The sequence below is a fragment of the Leuresthes tenuis genome, unplaced genomic scaffold, assembly GCF_036924035.1.
Source record: "Leuresthes tenuis unplaced genomic scaffold, fLeuTen1.0.hap1 SCAF_15, whole genome shotgun sequence".
NCBI classification, from domain to species: Eukaryota; Metazoa; Chordata; class Actinopteri; order Atheriniformes; family Atherinopsidae; genus Leuresthes; species Leuresthes tenuis.
The window spans coordinates 29,934,739-29,957,233 of record NW_027325369.1 but is presented as its reverse complement, the minus strand read 5'-3'; the positions used below and the strand labels follow the sequence as shown (position 1 = coordinate 29,957,233).

General features: G+C 43.0%; 1 protein-coding gene across 1 annotated transcript in view; it reads left to right on the top strand.

The window, feature by feature from the left end:
- Positions 1-22,495, top strand: part of ralgapa1 (Ral GTPase activating protein catalytic subunit alpha 1) — a 66,236-nt gene that overhangs the window by 9,423 nt on the left and 34,318 nt on the right. Inside the window, exons 18-39 of the mRNA XM_072365569.1 lie at positions 1,533-1,679; positions 3,480-5,321; positions 8,427-8,551; positions 8,631-8,865; positions 10,176-10,352; positions 10,521-10,691; positions 10,881-11,074; positions 11,166-11,264; positions 11,437-11,592; positions 12,463-12,591; positions 12,687-12,812; positions 13,981-14,039; positions 14,283-14,391; positions 17,156-17,266; positions 18,154-18,222; positions 18,308-18,445; positions 18,579-18,762; positions 19,697-19,815; positions 19,939-20,058; positions 20,899-21,550; positions 21,806-21,921; positions 22,098-22,222. Coding sequence (XP_072221670.1) covers positions 1,533-1,679; positions 3,480-5,321; positions 8,427-8,551; positions 8,631-8,865; positions 10,176-10,352; positions 10,521-10,691; positions 10,881-11,074; positions 11,166-11,264; positions 11,437-11,592; positions 12,463-12,591; positions 12,687-12,812; positions 13,981-14,039; positions 14,283-14,391; positions 17,156-17,266; positions 18,154-18,222; positions 18,308-18,445; positions 18,579-18,762; positions 19,697-19,815; positions 19,939-20,058; positions 20,899-21,550; positions 21,806-21,921; positions 22,098-22,222 — 5,203 coding nt within the window. The remainder of the gene's footprint in view (positions 1-1,532; positions 1,680-3,479; positions 5,322-8,426; positions 8,552-8,630; positions 8,866-10,175; positions 10,353-10,520; positions 10,692-10,880; positions 11,075-11,165; positions 11,265-11,436; positions 11,593-12,462; positions 12,592-12,686; positions 12,813-13,980; positions 14,040-14,282; positions 14,392-17,155; positions 17,267-18,153; positions 18,223-18,307; positions 18,446-18,578; positions 18,763-19,696; positions 19,816-19,938; positions 20,059-20,898; positions 21,551-21,805; positions 21,922-22,097; positions 22,223-22,495) is intronic.

The window sequence follows — 22,495 nt, the reverse complement described above, 5'->3', positions numbered from 1 at the left end:
GCTCTGAGGAGAGAAGTGGGCATGTAGTGAAAAACATAAACGGGCAACAAACCTGTGTGCATGTATTCTGAGTCCAAGATCATGTTTCTAAACAGACTGTATGGATTTACACGTGGCTCGGCTTTATTTGCTTTTTATGTGTAGACTGGTGTCACAGTGTGAGAAATCATTAGAGAACAAGACATTTGTGGAGATGAGTAGGTTCAGCTGCACTTTCATGGGCTTTTCCTATGTGATGTTTGCTTATGCTAACAAACTGCAGCACTGAGCAAGTCTTTAGCCACCTCCTCTTTGTCTATATTAAGCTTCCAAGGAGTTTATCTTTCTTTTAAAGTGGTCTTGAACTATAGTTCTCCAGTTCTTTGGACATTGGCTGTTTTTTTTTTACTCATTTTCAGTCCAGTTCTTGCAATTTTCAGAGGAATATGTGTGTTTGTTAAACCACTTAACTCTGACCTATGAATCATTCGGGTATAAAAAAGGCTCCAAACTCATGGGATGAACCAGTGTTGTGTCGACACATAACAGACAACTTAGCAAAGAAGCCGTTTTAAACTGGATCTTTAGACACTTTGTTACGAGCAGCCTGTCACAGAGATATATAATTTGTTCCCTGGTGGCTGTCAAGAAGCCATTCTTAAGGAAGAGAAACAGGGAGAAAAGGCTGAGCTATGCCAAATGACACAAGAAGTGGACTGAAAATCAGTGGCAACAGGTCTTATGGAGGGATGAATCCTCCCCAGAGCCCGGACCTCAACATTATTGAAGCAGTGTGGGATCATCTGACAGAGAACGGAACAAAAGGCAGCAGACATCCAAAGAAGAGCTTTGGGATGTCCTTCAAGAAGCCTGGAGAACTATTCCTGAAGACTCCTTAAAGAAATGACAGAAAGCTGGTCTATTTCACCTTATTTAACTGGCAGCATAAAAACTGAACTGAGGAGTGGCTTCAGGCTTTTTTTGCTCAGTACTGTGTGCAGCTGTTTCTTTTCATGTGTTCAAAATTCAGACCTTTTTGGCTGAAAGTTAGATGAATCCCAGCACCTGTGCAGTGTTTCTGTTTGTGTCGTGGACATAAGATTTAAAGCACACAGAAGTGGAAGCTGTCACAGCCTCTCACTGTCTCTCCTGCTGAGCTAACCCTGTCTCACTTGCCCTTCACCTTCCCTGTTCATCCTCTCCTCTTGAAGCCTCACTAATTTCTTCTTTCTCAAACAGACTTTGTTGATGTGCTCTCTCTTTATCCACAAATATTTAAATTTACTTTCACACAGCGTTTCATCTAAATCTTTCCCTCTAAACGCCCAGTTTAAAGCCTCTTCTGTCTTTTCTCCACTTTACTTTCGGTCTATCTCCATCATTCTTTTCTACGTCATTTCACTCCACCATCTTCACTCATATGTCCACCTTCACTTTGCTCCTCACTGAAACGATACCCATTTCTTTTGCTTTATTTACTTTCTTTTTCATTCAAATGCTATTCCCCCTTCTTCCGTTATCTCTTCTTTCTATTTCTCTTCCAACTTCCTCAGCCCTGCGTAGCTGTTCTACGGGGGATTCTCTGCTGTCCTCAGCCTTTATCCGCAGTGCTAAGAGTGCTCCTGCTCTGGCTCCGCCTCTTCCTGTCCTCCTCCACCACCACCACCCTTTTCTACCCCCCCTTGCCGACCATCTGGCAGGTACACTTTCTTTGCACCACCTTTCTGCCTGCCTGCCTGCCTGTCTGCTGCCTGTCTACCTGGAAAATGTAGTCTCCAACACATCTGTCAGAAACTGAAAGTATGCCTGTTTCCATCAGTTTTTCTGACATTAGTGAAGCAACAGTTTGCATGTACTCCATCAGCAATTGTGGAGCCCCTTTCTAATGCAGCTGCAGCTCCAACTGGAACTATTTTAAAGAAATGCTTGAACAAGAAAATTGCAATTAGGATAGTCATTAACAAACTTCACATTGAAAGTCATTTTTTATTTAAAACTAAAACAAAAGTTAGATTTTCTTGTAATTTTCTGCTGAAACAAATGGACAATCAAAGCATATATTGAGCAGAATTTTTCGTGTTAAGTTCAGCTAATTTTCTCAGCCTTATTTAACTGTTAAATAACATCAGGAAAAGTTGCCATTAGGGTAGTCAACATGATAATTATGTTGTTTGCCAACAAACATACAGATCAGAAAAAAGCAATCTGTCTGTACTATTTTAATCTGTTATCTACTAATCTACTCTTTTAATATTAAGTTGTTCCCGGAACACGTCCCACCTTTTCAAATCCAACAAATACAGGAAACTAGGCGTTGTGTGTTTGTTAGATATGATATAATGTTATTGACTTTGCAACACATGACATTTATTTGAATATTTGATTGTAAATTGAATTTTTCTTTGTTAATATGTAGATTGAGCACATTTTTGTGTCACCGTAAGGACTTGAACTGCCTGTTTTGTTGTCTTTCTGCTTGTTTCTTGTTACCTGCATCTTTTTGTTATGCCTGACTGCACACATGCTTGCCCCATTCAATGAACTAAACAGGCCTGTATTTGTTTCTTATGTGGATTTATTTATGACGCTTTGTTCCTGCACTCTTCTTGTTGATCTTATGTTTTGCGTAATATTAATTTTGTGTGATTGATTGTTGCATCGACCTCTCGCTGTCTTTTGGAAGCCGTTGGTGATGGTTATTTTCATGCATATTGTGTTTGTTTTTGTGGCCGTCTCTTAAGAGTGTTTACAGCTCTGTAAATGTCATTTGTTTTTTATTATGAGCTCAAACACCCTGTGAAAATAAGCAGTGGGCTAACGCTTTTAGCATATAGGCGCACATTAGTGGTGCTGTGAGCAGGCGGCGTCTTCACACCATTTAAATGGCACATACGATGGATGCCCCATTAAGATCCTGTGGTGAGAGAATCTTAGACGTCCACTTTGATCACATGGCTGAAGCAAACACACCAAGGTTGTTACCAGATAAAGAAAAATGGATCAAGTCATTGGCTGATCAACTGTATTACCTGTAAATGAGAGATAATGAGGTGACACCACCTCTTTTAAGACGTCTAACCAGCTTATGTGCCGACAAAAGTATAAGGAGCAGACCCACAGATTAATTGAATTAAGAAAAAGAGAAACTAGAAAACTTGTGGCTCACTTTTAGCTCAAGATATGTGATTGATAGAAGTTATTTGGATGTAACTTGGTAGTTGTTAGACTGACATCTATCCTGATAATTCTCTTTCATGTCAACAGAATGATGGATTCTTATTTTTGGCTTGACGTAAAACCAGAAATCATAACTTGGTTACCATCTGTGTGGTTTTCTTCTTCTTCATGAGCCACAGTCTGATAAAGGAGCAAAGATTAGATGGCTTCTGCAGACATGACACTTTAAACATTTCAACATCCTTTTGGGCTGTTGGTCCCTGAGATGCGTGTCTGTGCTCTTCTACACCTCCACTAACATCGCTCCTCTTTCCGATTACCAGACCTCGAGGATCCACCGATCTCGCTGACGTCCCGCACCTCTCGAATGCGGCACTCATCCCAGAGCGACGAGGCCCCTCCAACCTCCTGCTCTGAGGTCTTCCAGGGAGGGGCTTGTGACCTGGATACCCCAGCCCCATCCTCCCTTGCAAGGAGCAGCAGTGCCTCTGACATCATGGAGCCTTTCATCGCAGAGCGGGTCAAAGGTGAAGACCCCCAGAGGGATCCTATTTCGATCCCAGGTCCTCCCCACCACCACTCAACAACTACTCCCTCACCTGCAGCCAACAGTCACACAGCTCAACCACTCTCACAATCCCTCACCACCCCTTCTCCCAACCCTTTTCCCTTCTCCAATGGTGTTGTTCCCGCATCCTCAGAGGTACAAGATGATGGTAGAGTTCATGATCAACCCTGGTTTCAGACTAGCTCTCACAGCCACGGTTCTAGTTCTGACTGGGTAAGCGACTGGGACTCGGCATTTTCATCTGAAAAGGAAATTGATACAGAGGTGGGGGAAGTTGGAGTTGAGGTAGAGGAGGATGATCTATTCTCCTCTATTAGGGACTTCCTCACTCACAAAGGTGAAAGGAAGGTGGAAGCAGGAGAGCGAGATAGTCCTCATCATGCATTGGAAAACAGTGCCGCTTTACCAGCACTGGTGCAAACAGGGGTGGCTAGGTCACAATATGATTATACAGGACACTTAGGAGAAGCAAAACGAGTAGTAAGGGAGGACAAACAGGCAAGTAAATCAGTGAGACATAGCAGTGTGGATTCCACAGAGGAAAGTGAGGCAGAGCAGCGGAGTATCTATGAGTGTTTGGAGTTGCAATGTCAGTGGCCATCACCCATTAAAGGAAGCACTAGTTTAGAAAGAACCAATGGGGAGAAAAGGGGAGTTGGAGGAATTACTGGTGCAGAATTAGAAGGGAAACTTGACATGTGGCCTCAATTAGGAGAACAAAAACAAGACGATAAAGGAGCAGAAGCAATTGACAGGTCCATTTTGATTAGACAAGATAATAGCACAGCTGAATCTAGCACTGAATCAGCTCCCCAAACTTCAGACCCCGCCAAGGCAAAGTCTCGCAGTAACACTAAGAGACATCACCCTGGGAGTGTCCACGTCAGCTTCCGGCCCTCAACTGAGTCTGTCCAGTTTCACAACCCTCTTGAGAATAAGGAGGCCCACTGGAAAGCCAGGCTGCGACGACTCAGTCACTTCCACACACACAGTCACTCAGCTGGAGAGAGGACAGGCGCTGGAGCTGGGGCAGGGTCGGGGGGGAAGCTGGGAGCAGGGGGTGCAGGTAAGTTTGGCTCTGTGGCTGGAATTGGCCACAGAACAGGGGCACATGAGAAATTGTCATCTGGGACTGCTTTGGATAGCAGTGGGGCTGGAGCCACAGCAGGCATTGGAAGCCTGGAAAGCAGGCCTGGGAGTGGAGGGGACAAGGATAAGCTACATTCTGGATCTTCTTTGGGATCCAGCCTGGGCCCTGAGGCCCACTCAGAGGTATTTTCAAGTAGTTCAGGTTCCTCAGGCGTGTCCTCCGGAGTGCGTGGACGTTTGGGACGTTCCGCCTTGCGATCTCGAGTATCCCGCTCACGCTCCCAGGAGCCCGGCAGCACAGCCTCACGACACCACCAGGGGGCTCTTCTTGGTGGTGTCTATAAGACTGTTGTCCACGCTCTGTCCTCCAAACCTCGGCCCAGAGGTCAGGGCTCATCCCAGGGCTCATCGCCTCAGCGGCAGAGTCGGGCTGCCATGGGTGACGCATCTCTAAGGGATCTCTACTCCCATGTCCTGGGCTACTTTGGACGAAAGACGACCACGCCAGGTGAGGATTGCAACGAACGAAGTGCTCATAGAGGACACAACAGATAAAACAAGAGTGGAAAGACAAATGCTCACCAACACATAAACACCAGCAACTCTCCTTTCTTTTTTGGCTGTTTTTAACTGTTTTGTTATGATGGAATGATAATTTTTTTGGCTGAAATTCATCATCTTGCTGCTGGACTGAAACTCAAATTCCCTGTTGATGTGTTTTCTCTTGAACGTAGCCCCTCCTCCAGCCTGCCTCCTGTCAAGGACCCCATCTCCTCCCATACCTTCCCACTTGTTTCTCTAGCTCAGAGGCTCCCTCCCTCCTCCTGTCCTCTTTCTTCTAAGGGTTTGGGAATTTTAACTTTACACCTCCTTCCCCTATTCTCCACCTCCATCCTCTTCTCAATTTTGCATGCGGCCTCGTCGTGCCTCCTTCGTCTCCCCCGGACTTTGGCCCATCTTCAGCATCACAGAAGGAAACAGCAATCTCCAGAGAAGTACCTCTAGAACAGATAAAAGCACCAATAAAAAGAAAACTAACAAGTCCATTCACAATACCCTTCCAAAAGGTGCACTCAGAGCTATGTTTGTTGCTATGATAGGGTTACAATTAAGACAATTTAGCATCTTTTTGTAGTTAATTCTTACACCACCAGAGAGCAGCACAAGACTTTGTGAAAATGTCCAGCTTGGTAATAGGTGTAGACACACAGAATTTGAATGGATAAAAAAGGTAAGCACTCTAAGATCTGTAATCTGGAATGGTTATTTGCCTTGCACACTGCCAGATATTGATCCCAGTTATGATGATTGCTGAACTGCTTGTTTGATATAGCAGTAAGTACCTTTTTTTCATTCATTCTAATTCTCAGTGCAGCTGAACTGGTGTTGCAAGCCTTTGTCTTGAGGTGCAGATTTTTTGTAAGGGAACTATGATTCATCACCTGAATCTGTCTTGATGTGGAGTCACTGTTGCGTAACTTTTCCTCACAAATTCAGTTTTTATTTTCCCTTGGCAACAAGTGTTATATGTGTGTTTAGCTTGTGTACTTATTTGTCTCATAGATACTTCAGCAGCATCCAGAGTTGTTTAAAGTTCAAATGTAAGCATCGCTCTTGCATGATCCACTTTGACAGCAAATTCACCCGTTAATTTTTGTCGTTGAATTTAGTCAGGCTCATTTATTCCTCTGACGAGTCGCAAAGATTTAAACCAGGTGTTGTGGGCTGCGATTGGTTGTCTGTGTGGCTGTTGAACTGGTTAAATGTTTTTCATGCATAACCCTTGTTCTATGAACACAAGCCCTGTTGTACAGCTCTATAAACAACTTGACTCTCCAGACAGGGGTAGTTGGAATGGTCGTGCCATTAGAATGAGTTTGCATTGAACTAATTGAAAAATGCAGTTGTTTGTTTCCTCTCATTAGTTATTTCTTTTACTGATCTGCAATCAAATATGACGAGTTTGGGGACACTTCCATTCTTAAACAGCCTGTGAATCAGGAGGACTACTTTCGTGTTGCAAAGCATTGTCAATATCAACACTTGACTACAAACAGTACTCTGTTGCAAAGGTTTAAATGTCTCTGGACATCATATAGATCAATGTTTTCCAGGAGCAGCCTCTGCACTGGGACTCTGTTGGTCTCTTGTAGACATCTTGCTGATTTACTTTGGCACTCAGTTTTTGTCCTTTGTGGCGGCCCATGTGGTGTTGAAATGACTCCTCCCGCTGGGTCAAACTCATACAGAACATTGAAATATTCAGTGTACAGAACAGCAGAGGGAAGTTAAGTCTGTAAAGGCACACTGGAGGGCAGCGGTTGTTGGCACATTTTTAGCGCTGCTTTGTGCTTGAACCCTGACTCCAACCCTTTAATGCTGCTGCCCAGGGAAACAGATTGTAAACGTAGGCCTGTCACAGTGTATTTAAACTTGAATGACACAACAATGCTGCTGCTCCTAACCCTTTGTGTTGGTTTATTTTTGTTTTGTCATTTATTTTGGCGATGTGATGGCAAATAACCATTGCAGTTAAATAATTTATAGATAAATAGCTGGATTCTCAATATTTAACGTCGCACCTGAGAGAAAAACTGGGTATGGCAATAATTGTAGGTGTGATTATGCAGAAATGGTCCAGTTAATAGCTCAGTTTCAGATTTTGATTGTAACAGGGAGATGTGATGTTGTACCAGCAAGGTTTTACAAACTAAACAGAGCTCTTCTTGTTCTTCGGTAACAAGTTCTGATGTTTTAAATCCAGCTTGATGGCAGCAGATAAATAGTTTAATTCTGTTTTCAGTAATTGTAACTTTTATTGACCAGAATCCTCCCTCATATTGAGCTGGAAGCGACCGAGCGCTCTGCTCTAAAGCCACAGATTCAGGAATTAAAGCAGATTTACTCCGTTCTTACTGTGGGTTCATACATGCTTTTTGTTGGGGGTTTTTTTGCTATCAGACTTTGTAAAGTCTGATATACTGATTCCGCTGACATTGCATCCAAGCTAACAACAATATAATCCATAGAAACATAACAACACTAATATAGACATCATTCTCTACTCCTCTTTGTGCATGATGTGACTTAACTCCTGCATTCCTGTCCTGGTGGGGTTGGATGTGCCTGCTGTTGTGGCTTTTGTTTTTTGTTTTAAAGTTTGTGATAACCTGAATGCCGACAGTACATTCACATCAAGACCACAGTCAAGAGAAATATCATCAATTTGATTAGTTTGAACCATTTCATGGATATTGTGACATTTTAACTTTTGATTAGTTTTGAATGAGTAGCTGTGATTCATTTTACATGTGATGAAAATGCTTGAGTTAGCGATGATGGTGTCAGTCTGATCAAAAGTGAAATGTCACTAAATCCCTACCATAGACTAAGACTGGTGGAGTTCATCACCAGTCAATGTTTTTTCTTGTTTTCATGTTTTCTTTTCGGTCATTTGTGCAGGTGAACGTCGGTTACCGCCTCTATCAGTGTCTAAATCCGAGTGTCAGCCCATGAATCTTTATTAGTCCACCATTGATATGGATGAGTCTTTACTTTTTCCTTTGAATGTCCAAATCAGTTTTTGTCTCAAAGTGCGTTTGTTTGTGTTTAGCCAACAAAGAGGAAGTTGTCCAGAAGGCCCGTCCTGTCTCCAGTGACGTAGGAAGCAGCAATCCAAACTTCTCCGACCTCATGGATGAGTTCATCCAGGAAAGGCTGAGGGCCAAAGGGACAGGGGTCGGTATAACGCACTGTTTCATCATCAAAATGTCCCAAAGCATCTCAGTAAAACTTCAACATTCCTCTTGAAATGCAGGGTCGCCGTGGCAGCAGTCCAGGAAGTCTGGAGGTTCCCAGAGACCTGCCAGAGCTCCTCGAGCCTGGTCAGAGTCCTGGGTCACGACCCACCGATGATCTGCGGCCTATTGATGATCCTGGGGTTCCCTCTGAGTGGACGTCACCTGCAAGTGCCAGCGGTTCTGATGTCATCAGCTCTGACAGCCAGTCAGACTCCTTCAATGCCTTTCAGTACTCCACCTGCAAATTTGAAAGTAAGTAACCAAAGTATTAACTTGTCACACATTAGCAGGTTAAGGGCCTTATACACCAAGCAAACACTTAGTTTGGGAGAATGTCTGTCTTTCTTGACTTTCTGGTGTGTAACACACCGTTGGCTCTGTTGGAGCCTATCAGTGAGACTCTGACTGGTTGTTTATTGTAGTGAATGAACTTTGTATTACGTTAATATGACATTAACTCTTATTCTTAAAGGTATGAAGCACTGAAAGCTTATTTCCTCGTCTACAGCTGTTAATTGTGAGTGCTCATTGGCAGTTGGTGGTCGTCTTTGTGCTGCGTCGGTGCAGTTTTTCAGGAGACACAGCAGAGGTCCTTAGAGGCTTTAGTCATGTCAGAGGTGTCGAAAGCAAGAATTAAGTGGTTCATGATTCAAGAGAAAGTTATTTTAAAATGTTGATGACCCACCCTGCAATGAGAACAGTGTAATAACTTTGCATCCAATCAAGAGTTTGTCAACATTTTTCATTTCCACAGCTGATTTTGAACAGTAGGTGGTTCCTGATCAGCACACTCAAGCTGACTGGATTTTTCCTAAAAGAAAAACACATAAAATTACAAAAGCAAATATCACTGAGAGACATTTCATGTTGGCTTTAAAGACCTCGTGTTTTCAGATCTTTCTTTGAATTTTTTTTATGACAAATCCATCATAGTTTAGTATCTTACTGTACACATTTAGAGGAAATCATGTTTGAAAGCACACTCTGAATATGAAGGTTGGACATCTGCTCCGTAACATCAACCATTAGTGTGTGAACTCTTGTTTTGAAGTTTGTCATTCAGCTGTTATGATGCTGGGTTTTACAGCTGGGACTGACATGAAACAGACATATTTCACCAGAAAACAAGGGGACAGCCGACACATCCACTCAGTAATAGTCAGTTTCAATAGACCCCATGTTTACAGTCTGGTTTAAAAGGTTTTGGTCTCTATAGCTAATTCTCCAGTTCTCACACCTTGGATTAAAACTCATAATTTTGCATAATTCAGGGCAGGGTCACTTTTACATGTGAGTTGCTCAGTGGATGTCCATAATGTCCTCAGGATCTTCCTCAGATCCATCTGTTGCTTTTCATTTGTGGTGCAAAAAGCGCAGCTGATAGCTCTGAATGCTGAACTTAAGACTTAAAAATGGTTAAGAGCACAGCGTTTATCAGTTGGGAGATCAGCATCTCGGGGGTTTCACTCACTTTTCGAGCATCGAGTGATCATTCAAGGAACTGCGGTGTATGACGCAGATTGACACTAAGCTGTTTAACATGAGCCATTTTTCCTCTGTAGATTTTACCTTTAGTTCAGACGCATGTGGAGGAGGAGTTGGTGCTAGGGGAGGTGGCTCATTGGACCAAGATAGCCTGGGAGGGGGCGTGGCTTGCGAAGAACATGAAGTAGCCAGTTTGACAACACTTCATATTGACTCAGAGACCAGCAGCCTCAGCCACACTGTCACTGTTACTGGTATGTACACATTAAGTCGGCTACTGTTCTGTGCAGCAACAACATTAAATCTCCTTTAAAAGTCGTCATAAGAGACCGTCTTAAAGTCGAGTTTATCACCAGAATCAAACACACTGCAGATGGTAAAGTTTCTTTTCTCTCTTTTGGTATGTGCTCCCTCTTGTTTAGGCTCTGAGAGTGCCTCACCCATGCATTCCCTTGGGGGCTCTCGCTCCCAGACTCCCTCTCCTGCCACACTCACAGCAGAACACACTGCACACACACACTCCCATTCACACACACACCTACAGCTGGACCAGAAACTCCACAACTCTGTCCTGCAGACTCCTGACGACCTGGGTAATACACCTGCACACATTTACAAACCTGTGCTTTCAAATTACCTTTTTTTTTTCTTCTCTTGTTGATTACTAATTATGTTAATAAATGTAAAATAAATATTTGTAAGCACTTGTATGTTTTCTCCTCTAAAGCCTGAGCTTTTAATGAGGGAGAAGAATCCCTGATTGATTTATGGATTCATTCCAGAAACAAGTGAGTTCCCCAGTGAGGACTGCAGTGTGATGGCAGGTGGCTCTCTAACTGGATGGCACGCAGATGTTGCCACGGTAATGTGGAGGAGGATGTTGGGTATCCTGGGGGATGTCAACACCATCAAGGACCCTGAGATCCACGCTCAGGTCTTTGACTACTTGTGTGAACTGTGGCAAAACTTAGCCAAAGTGAGTAATGATAAATCCAGCTGATACGCAGTTATTACTCAAAACCTTATCTTGAGATTATGGTGGTCAATTTGAACATTTCTCTTTTCAGATAAGGGATAATTTGGGGATTTCCCTGGACAACCAGTCATCTCCCCCACCTCCTGTGTTGATCCCTCCTCTCAGAATCCTCACTCCTTGGCTTTTCAAGGTAGGTGTGATTGAGAAATCTTGAGAATAGCTGTATTTTGGTCTGTTTCCCATGTGAAACGGGTTTGAAAATGCATTTGCTTGCTGTCTTTTGTGGTAAATATGAGGCTCTGTATGTATGCACAGTGTGTTTCGTTCTTGTTTTCACACATTTATATGTTTTCTCCCTTAAGGCCACCATGTTGACAGAGCGTTACAAGCAGGGGAAGCTTCATGCCTACAAGCTAATCTGCAGGATCATGAAGAGACGACAAGATGTTTCTCCAAACACGGACTTTCTCACACACTTCTACAACATTATGCACCAAGGACTGTTGCACCAAGACCAGGTATCCACCAAGATTTTGTCATTTTTTTCATTTTCTCTTTCTTTAAATATATGTAGAATAGAATTTATCAATCCTGTACTCTTGGTTATACATCATGTGTTTATAAATTTATTCAACATGGAGGAGAATCAGCGCCTCCAAATCCGAGATTATGGTTCTCAGAAGGAAGAGGGTGGAACGCTCTCTCCGGGTCGGGAATGAGATCCTTCCCCAAGTGGAGGAGTTCAAGTATCTCGGGGTCTTGTTCACTGTGAGGGGTGAATGGAACGGGAGATTGACAGGCGGATCGGTGCAGCGTCTGCAGTGTTGCAGGTTCTGCACCGACCCGTCGTTGTGAAGAAGGAGCTGAGCCAGAAGGCGAAGCTCTCTACTTACTGGTCAATCTACGTTCCCATCCTCACCTATGGTCACGAGCTGTGGGAAGAGACCGAAAGAACAAGATCGCGAATACAAGCGGCCGAAATGGGTTTCCTCCGCAGGGCGTCTGGGCTCTCCCTTAGAGATAGGGTGAGAAGCTCAGTCATCCGGGAGGGGCTCGGAGTAGAACCGCTGCTCCTCTGCATCGAGAGGAGTCAGATGAGGTGGCTCGGGCCCCCTGGACGCCTCCCTGGTGAGGTGTTCTGGGCCCGTCCCACTAGGAGGAGACCCCGGGGAAGACCCAGGACACGTTGGAGAGACTATGTCTCTCGGCTGGCCTGGGAACGCCTCGGGGTCCCCCCGGAAGGGCTGGAGGAAGTGGCCGGGGACAGGGACGTCTGGGTTTCTCTGTTAAAGCTGCTGCCCCCACGACCCGACCCCCGGAGAAGCGGTAGATGATAGATGGCTGGATGGATGGAGTTTTAAATGGTAAAGATGAGCTCTCTTCTGCAGGACATCGTGAACACCATCATCAAGCACTGCAGTCCGAGGTTTTTCAGTATCGGTCTGCCTGGAGCCACCATGCTTATCCTGGACTTTATCATTGCAGCATCGAGAGTCACGGCCTGCTCATCACTCAATGTGAGAAACAAACAGCAGTGTGCAGGACTGATTCCATTCCTTCTTCTTTGCCTTCTTTGCTTTATGTCACCTTCTCTCCCTCTCTTCTTTCCAAGGCTCCTAGAGTTGAAGCCCAGGTCCTTCTTGGATCTCTGGTGTGCTTTCCCAACTTGTACGGAGAGCTTCCAGCCCTCCATCCCACCACAGCCGACATGGTACTAACCAAGTTTCCTGATGTGAAGGTAGATGGAAGTAATAGTACTATTTACTGGAGCCGTGACAGATCACCTTACCAATGTGCTTGTACAAAATGCTTGTATACATTGTACTAATGTTCTGTACCTGTGGTCTTTGTTGTTTTACGCTGATCAGACATAACTTTATGACCAACCAGTCAGTGCATGGACAAAGAACATCTTATTACTCATTAGTAAAACATCCTTCGGGCTCTCTTGGTCGTGTTTTGGAGTCTCTGTGGATTGAACTTGCTTCCTAAAGATGCCATTAGGTCCCATCAGACTGGCACCCCAGGAGTTTTTAGGCTGGGTTAACCCCTCAGACTCTTTGATGTGTTTTTCGTGCCCTTATTAGCTGTTTTTGGGCCTCACTGCTGTCATGCTGGGGGAGGCTGCTACTTTAGGCGAGCGCTGCTGCAATATGAGAGGCGTGGCTAGTCTGTAATAATATACAGAGTCAAAATAGCATCTATGTGATCGCCAGGATGCAGGTTTTCCCAGCAGAACATTGGATTTTAAGAAGATGAGCTGTGTTGCTCATGTTACCTGTCAGTGGCTTTATTATTATGGCTGAACTATGTTAACCGCAGGGGAGTAATGGACATTAAAGACATGTTAATGTGCTTTAAAACTTCTTAAACAACGGTTAAAAGATGTATCTACTTTATACTTAATCCAGGTCAGTCCAAATCTTAAACTCGTGTCTGCTGTCCGTAGGTCTCTCAGCACAAAAGTAATCGGTTAATGTCTCATCAGCTATTCTTGAAACAGCTCAGGGCTGTGGGAGTAATGTTGTTTTTGTTGTTGTTGCTGTGTAAACAGCTAATGCCATGCGCGGCAGCGCCTCCGGCTCGCTCACTGGTTTTTTTACCAGGCAGAAACTTGTTTTGAATCACTAAGCGGTCATTAACACTGACTGAAAGGACGAGAGCAGTGAGTGTGTGAATGTGTCTGAACTGTGACCGTGTCCACATTTGGTGCAGCACACGTGTGCATGGTGTACAGTATATTAACCCCTCATATTGTTATTCCTTGCATGAGATTTCTTGTTATCTGAATGTTTAAGGACTCACTCACTTTTATTCATTATACTCTCCACTTGTAGGAGTTACATTGTTTTAAGAAGTTACGAATTTAAATAGAAATTTAATCAGAATTGTGTTTTGGTTTTTAGGAGCACATCATCAAAACCATCCTGACCTCTGCAAGGGATGAACCCTCGGCTCCCGCTAGGTAAGTTTTTCCTGTTTGAGTTTCAGTCAGCTCTGCAGCAGGTTCTCCTAAAGATCTGACTAACTGTATTTGTGCCCAAAGGCTGTCTGTATGTTTTTATTAATCTATGTTTCATATTAGTCGGTGTGTCCGTATATGAGTGTGTAGTTAGTTCAGATCGATCCCGTGCATGATTTAAACCATAGTCGCAGTATCTCTGTGCATGTGAGTCACTGATAACTAATGATATACTTGTCTTGTCAGGTGTGTAGCACTGTGTAGTCTGGGTATCTGGCTGTGTGAGGAGTTGGCTCGTGGGACTCAACATCCACAGATTAAAGAAGCTCTCAATGTCATCTGTGTCACCCTGAAGGTAAGTCACCTCTTTACTTTTATGCACACGAGTCTTGTTGGGTTCAAGTTAATATATTTACACCTATTTAAACTTAAATTTACCTGTTAATCTATGAGGCTTACAAATGACTGCTGTCCCTGATCGTGATCCAGTGAAATGAGACCAATGCAGAAGACAATAAAATATAAAGACACAGCTCAATTAAAAACCAAAAGATACAATGGGGGGGGGGGTGAAACGTAAGCAAGTCAAACACTTTGGAGGATTCACTGCTTTGTTTGCACATTGTCTCACCCGGTGATCATTGTGTGGATGATCTGTGCTGCAGACCTTAACTTTCCCACATGATCTTCTCTTTTCTGGTGTGAAAAAATGACTGCAGAGTAACGAATACAGCAGAGCAATGTGAAAGTGCATGAAGATATTATAATGAAAGTCCTGATACCTGGAGTAACATGTCCATTGTGTTGATACGTAACTGCATAGATGTGAGCTTAAAATACCAATGTAACCTGCTACTTAATGTAAAAATGTATATTTCTGAATTTGTGCCACGTGATCCAGTTCATGCAGAAGATTTGAATTCTATGTTGGATACCCTGCAAATATTTGCTGAAACTAGCCAATCTACACAGAACTGTGGTTTTAGGATAAATTCAGCAAGGAGACATACATATAAGCAGTGATATTGTCACTTTTGAAATAAAATGTGACTTAACTGTTTAGATTTCAGGAACGGGTCGTTTTGGAGCACGAACATGTGGTTTTATTATCGGATGAGTCAGTGGTGAGCTGCGAGCAGACAAAGTGTGATGGAAAACGTTGTTGGAGAAATTGCCTGAGTTGTTATTGTCTGTTTTAGGCAACTCGGCTGGGAGGCCTGTGGATCAAATAACACTGTCCAACATTTACTGTCTCATCTATAGCCAAGTGGCTCTAGATGGACACGAACGCACACGCGCACATACCTTTTCCACCTTGGAATCCCCAGCTCATGTATCGGCAGCCAATGGCCTGCTAAGACACTGCCATAACACACACACCTGCTCCTGGGAGCAAACCCTGGACTGTAAATATGTTTGGTCCTCCTTCAGATAGGAGACAAATCCAGGGGGAATGCTGCAAGCTGTGTCTTATACACACACAGTCTTGCATGTGCATATTTATATATGAATATATATTTATATACACAAACACATCTTGTCCACTTTGGAATCCCTTCCCTTCACAGCAGCAGCCAGTCATCCCAGCCATGGGCTATGTGGCATGTACTCACAATTATACACACATGCACAACCTTGAGGGATTGTCATATTTCCATGCAGAGCCACTTCCTCCTGTTGGCCATCTTGTCTTCCATCCCTTTCATCTATAAGCATTTTTTTTGTTGTTTTCAGGCAGTGATCCACATTGGAGCCTGACTAATGTGTAAACCCAGTCTCTTCTTATCAACCTCCCTGGGTTTTATTGTGTTGTAGACCCTCTTTGCACCTTAAATATATCTTGGGTCTAGTGACTATAACAATGGATAGTTGGAACATAATATAGCTTTACTCTGAACTGCTTATGTGCCACATGTTTTTTAGCATTTGAGTCTGCAAACGAATCAAAAACCTCCTTCAGTTTCCAGTGAAAGTTATTTTTAAAAATCCAGGGTTCCTTTTATCAATTTATTGTGGCAGATATTTCAATAATTTCAGTGTTCATTCTATAGATTGTGAAGAGGAAATTGTATATTTTAGCATTAAGTTTATTTTTACAACTCAAAAATGAGCGTTTAAAGCAACTACTGTTCACAGAACAAAGGTCGCACTATTTCTTATGAAGTCATTTGTGTTTACAGCGTTTACTTCTAGACCATATCTCCCTTCACATATATATAAATCACATATAGGCAATGCAACTCTACTATACAATACAACTAAACATGTTCTTGGACAAGTTAATGACTTTAAATTGGCTAACAGCCCCGTGACATGATTTAAACTCTCCTTTGTCTTCTTCCTTTGGGCTCAAATGAGTTCATACAATTTTGACTTTGATATTCACAAATGATTTGAAGAGTTTGTCATTTTGAAACAAGCTTTTGATGCTCTGTGAATTTTAAGCTTCTGCATTTGTAGCAAAGATTTGTTTTTGTAAAAATAAAATGATGTTACTTTAAGTTTCTGTGTAAACACTAGAAAGAATTGCTTAAAGTTCCCACGTTCTTTGAGATTTTGAAATTGTGAGAACAGCTTAAACCCCAAACCAACTGGATGGTGGCACCTCGGTCAGAAGATGCACCTGAATAGCTTCATGAGAGCATATTTAAACAAACTTAACACCTCAAACATCCTCTGGACATAGAATAGTTACCCTTTGTTTCCGCAGTTTAGCAAACTTCAACACAACTAAGTCAGAAGTTGTCACAGCATCACGCAGCCTGAAAATCTGCTTCACTTTGAAGTTGAAGGAAACGAGACCACCTGGCGTCTGACAGCTTGATTTGTGATTGAGTTCTCATCGCCCCGTTTGGGAGGAGGGGGCCTCAATTCACAATCATAACTTAAAAAAACACTGTGCGGTACTTTGAGAAATTAATTTATGAGTAAGTAAATAAAATATGAGCCTTTTTCTCCTGCTGCTTTGTCTCTGCATCAAATTCATACCAAAGATAATCTGATTTAACATTTGTTTTCAATGCAGTTGATGATCTCTACGAATGTATGTTGGATTATATGTAAATTTAACTCCATTTAGTGGCTGAATTAACTTCAGTGCTGTATCTTTTATCTCTCAGTACCCAAATAAGAACGTAGCTCTGGTGGCGTCAGACATCCTTCATCTCCTGATAAGTTTCGTGGAACATCTTCAGAAATTCCCCCCCGACACTCCAAAGAAGATTGTTGAGGTGAGACATGAATTACTCTGTAAATGTGTATGTTTGATACAGCATGTCCAAACACTCTCACAAAGAGTCAAACACAAATCTGTTGTTTGTTATGTCAACTTTGCCACTCAGTGCGGTTACATGCGGGCCATCGGGTTGGATTAATGGCTAAATTACAATAAGATTGAGTTATTCAGCTCATGTAGACACCTCAATCTGACAAAAAATCGGATCGGGTTACTTGCGATCGAATTGAGACCCCGGGATCCAAACACACTGAACGTGCACGTAGACGACAGTGGATCGGATCGAGCGTTCTGCACATTGTCGAGATTTTTTCCCGCAATCGTCAGCCGGAAGTCGAAGGAGACGATATTACTGTTGCTGTCGCCGCCGTCAGAAAGAAACAAACAACGCGATGGAGAATGCGCCGTTGTGCATCGTCTGTGCCATAACCAGCTCATCACAGATGGAGAGGGACGCAGCTTCATCTCGCTCTGCGTTCGCCATCTTTCTGAATGCCTGAGTTTGTTGTTGTTGGTGGTGAAGACGTCAACAGGAAGTGGCTCTATTAGCGATAGCTGAAATGGGGACAGCGCCACCTATCGTACCGGGGTATGACATGCTTTGTGCCAGTGATTCGATTCATTCACCGCCATATATCCAAGGATAATTACCCTCAGATAAGGAGCATAACCCAACTGTAGCTATAATCCGGTTAATCTCATCATGTAGACCCACTGACTGACCTGATTCGTATGCAGGCAGACACCATCTTTCTCTGTAGATACCTGCCTCCTGAAGTCCATTCATGTGTCTTTGATTGCTGCCGTGAATGTGACGCTCTTTGTGTGTGTATTTGAACTGTTAAAACTTGATAAATGTTATTTGATCGTCTTTCTCTTCAGATTCTGATTGCAACGATCACATACTTGCTGCCCAGTACTGAGTCATCTCCTCATGAATTGGATAAGAGGGTAACAAAACATCTGTGTCCCCATTTTTAACCACTATAAAAGTTGTTTTGCATAGAAAGTAACATTATGCTTGTCCATGTTTCAGCTGGTAGTTTCCCTCCTCTTGTGTCTGTTGGACTGGGTGATGGCTCTGCCTCCGAAGATTCTTCTCCAGCCTGTACAAACACGAAGCCCTCCTGAGAGGGACCAGCCGACCAAGACTCTGCTCAGCTGTATTTACAAGGTATGTCTGTGCGTTTGTGTCATTATAACATGGTCAATAACACGGGTAGTAGTTATGTAGCCTCTTAAAAGGTAGATTACACATCCCTTCTGTCGGTTCCTGTGCAGTAAAGCAGCATTCCTTCTTCTTTCAGGTTCTACATGGTTGCGTGTATGGAGCACAGTCTTTCAACAGCCCCAAGTATTTCCCACTGCAGCTGTCGGACCTGTTGAGTCCAGACTACGACCCGTTCCTGCCTTTAGAGAGCCTGAGAGAACCAGAACCTCTGCACAGTCCGGACTCGGAGCGCTCCAGCAAGCTGCAGCCGGTCACTGAAGGTAATTTATCGACCACTGCAGACGCTCCACACAGGCTTCGGGGTGTCTTTGTAATGAGCCAATTTGTTTTCTACGCATGTAAATTAATGCATCGACACAGACTCACAAATGCACAAAATCTCTGCACAACATGACCCAGAAGGAAGGTATGTGTATGTATGCCAACCTGTCTGCATTCGTGGCAGAGTCTGTATTGCCCCCTGCTGTGGTCCACCAGGACTCAGCGACTCGTCTAATGACTGGAGGACTCTGATACACCATGCTTCTTCTTTATTCCTCCTCTCCTCTCTTCTCCTCCTTCTAATCTGCTCAATTCATTTAACTTTTCTGTTTTCTTTGCATTCTTTTTTTGTTTGCTGCATGTTGTCTCCTCCTCCCGAGCCCCCCTGAGGTTTTGGGAGTCACTGAGAATGTCTGGTCAATACATATCTGTACTCTCAGCACAACCTGTCAATAAGGAGTTATTGGAAAGTGTGTGTATGTCACGGCGTGTGTCTAAGTATGCTGATTAACCAGAAACTGCTGGCAGCACAGCGTGTGTTGGCATTGGCTTCTTCTCAGCATGATGCTCAAGCTGAAAGTGTGTTTTTTTTTCTACTTTGTAAAGTAATTCCTTAAGTTTTGCAGGAACCTTTTTGCAGCAAAAAGTTATAAGAGCAACACTCAAACTTCTTAGCTCAGTTTGGAACAGGTTTAGTACTTTTAATGTTTACTATGAATCACTGCTCGTTCAATATTACATTTACTCAACAAAACTTTTGTCTGTCAATTAGTACAAAGACTTAAATATATATATATATATATATATATATATATATATATATATATATATAAACCAGTGTCTGCAGCTTTAAATGATCTTTTTTTTTAAAGGTGTGCTTCCGATATACTATCTACATTAAATGTATGTCATTTTTCTGTTTTCTCTCTGCAGATCGCAGCCTTATTCAGCAAGGCCTGGTTTCCATAGCAGCCAGAACAGTTATTACCCACCTGGTCAACCATCTAGGACATTATCCCATGTCTGGAGGGCCTGCAACTCTGTCCAGTCAGGTACTGTTTTCGTTCAGATCATTATGATCCAAATATATTATGAAGTTATATTAAGGAGACGAGATTCTGCAAAAGGCTGAATCTTTATTTCACTTTTATTACACTGTGACCCATGTTTTGCAGGTGTGTGAAAACCAAGACAACCCATTCTGTGAGAGTGCGGATCTCGGACCAGAACTTTTCCATTCCCCCAACCTGCAGTTCCTGGTTCTGAATGGCTCCACACTGCTCTCGGTGCTTCAGGTAACCCCAGCTCTCTTGATGAAATCTTTATTCTGCCAATATTTTCACATTTTACACGGTCAAACCGACCCGTACTGGATTTTGGGGTAGATGCAAGTTTGTAGGGTGTAAAAAATTCAGTTATTACATAGTAACCTAATCACAGTTATCTTCCATAAACATTTTACCTCATGATTAATGATGCAAAAAGCTGGATGAAGCTATTCCCACATCTTTTGCACTTTTTCTTGTCATCTTCTTGCATCTATTTCTTCTGTTATTGTTTAACCTCTTGGAGTCTGTACTGTAAATGTCTCTTATTGCTGTATCTGCTTATAATCCCCTTTTTAAGGCACTTACTAACTTTGCAGACTGATAATAAGCTCAGTAAATTTCAAAACCACATACACAACAGAAGTGTTTTACTCACAAAAAAAAGTAGATTGATGTAAAGATCATTTCTGTACACGATTCAGTTGCTGAAAAATCAATAAATCATTCAGCGGCTACAGACTTAAAGAAACATAAGCCAACTGTTTTATCTAAAAGGCTGAACTTCTAATAATATGATTGTTTGAGTTTATGGATGACAAGGATGTTGCCACAGTTCAGTGTTTATTTTCAGTGTCCCAAATGAAAGCGACTGGTCTACTGTTCGCCCTCGTGTTGCATCGGCTGCTCTCCTCTCGATGTTTCAGTGCTCACTCGTGTAGATTATAAAAAGAAAAACAAAAAAAAAAAAGAATTTTCAATTACCTGTTATCGGTGTGTGTGTTGTGTGAAATATGCTGCGATATAGACTTGTTATTTCTTTAATATTTTGAAGACTTTAGTATTTTTCTTTGTTTTGTTTTTTTCCAGATCCGATCAGAATCTGGAGTACCAGGAGGTGGAATGACGGCTGGTTTGTCCTCTGCTCCCGCTTGCGTTCGTGTCATCATCCGAGACGTAGCCGGAAAACACTCTTGGGACTCCGCTGTCCTCTACGGGCCTCCACCATGCACCCCGAGTAGTCCAGCACACACACTTTTAACACAAACACAGTCCCCTCACAGCACAAATCTTCATTTACGCACCCCACCAGGAGGTCCACCGAAGAAGATGGAAGTGCAAAGAGAGGACAGTGAGGAAGATGAGCAAGATGAGAGAGGGACCGATGAGGGGGGAAGAGGGATGGAGAATGATGAGGAAGAGTTTCAGGGAGATGGGGAGGTGGAAGGAGAGGAGAGGGATGCCAGTGAGGAGGATAAAGAAGAGCGAAGAGGAGGAGATGGCAGGGAAGGAGAAGAAGGGGAGCACCAGGAGGAGGAGGAGGATGAAGAGGAGGAGGAGAGGACTGAGCTTCGAATGGAGGGGGAATCAGGCACAGAACAGCATCTCGCTCCTCCACTGGCGAAGCGTATGTGTTGGGAGGCGGTGCCAGCGTGGGATTCACTGAGGGAAGGAGATGATGCACTGGATGAAATGCTGCAGTACCTGGGTTACTCGAGTCCTGAGTGTCTACAGAGAGCAGGTATACATTTAAATCACTATGCTTCATTAATCCACAGCATATACTCAACCCAACAATACTTAATGTCATCAAAACCTTAAAATATTCATGAACACCCAGTATCATATACAGAAAAACAATCCTAGTTTCAATAGAATCAGGAAAAGTGCATCAAATCAAATCAAAGATGAACAGTGATTAACCAGGATCCTGCGGCATTTACTGTTTTATCTACTCGTTTCACTACTAACTTCAGCTCCCCTTTGGTCCTCACAGGGATGCCGCTCAACATCCCGGCCCCTCCTCCAACATGTGTTTCAGAGAAGCAGGAGAACGATGTGATCAACGCCATCCTGAAACAGAGTGCTGCGGAGCGAGAGTTTGTCCTCCATGTGCGTACACTGATTAAGTCAAATTAATTCAACCATAAGAAGTGGAGACTCGGCTGCTGGGGCCTCAGAAGTGTACAGTTTGACTTGAACTGTTCAGATGTCATCTTACCTAATTTTACAGGAGCAGCCCGTCTGCTTCTTTAACTGTGTTAAACTGAAACAAACTCTTGTTTCAGAGAGGCGAGGAGTTGAACATGAGAGCAGTGCAGCAGGCTGAGCCAGAGACTCAGACACCACAGTCGGCCTTCTACTACTGCAGGCTGCTGATCAACATACTGGGACTCAACTCCTGGGAGAAGAGGTGAGAATCACACTGAAAAACTAATTAAAATGGACTACAATTTATATTTATTTATCGAGAAACTGTAAATCTGCCACCTTTGAACACCCTCGGTGTTGTTTTTGACAACCATCTTAGATTTAGTCTTAGTCTTTTGGACTAAAATGCTTATTAGTTTTAGTCAAATTTTAGTCACTTCTATATGTGATAGTTTTAGTCAAGTTTTAGGAAAAGAAAAAAAAAGTATAGTCTTTTAAGACATTGATTTAGTTCAATAAGTTTTGGAGATTGCTG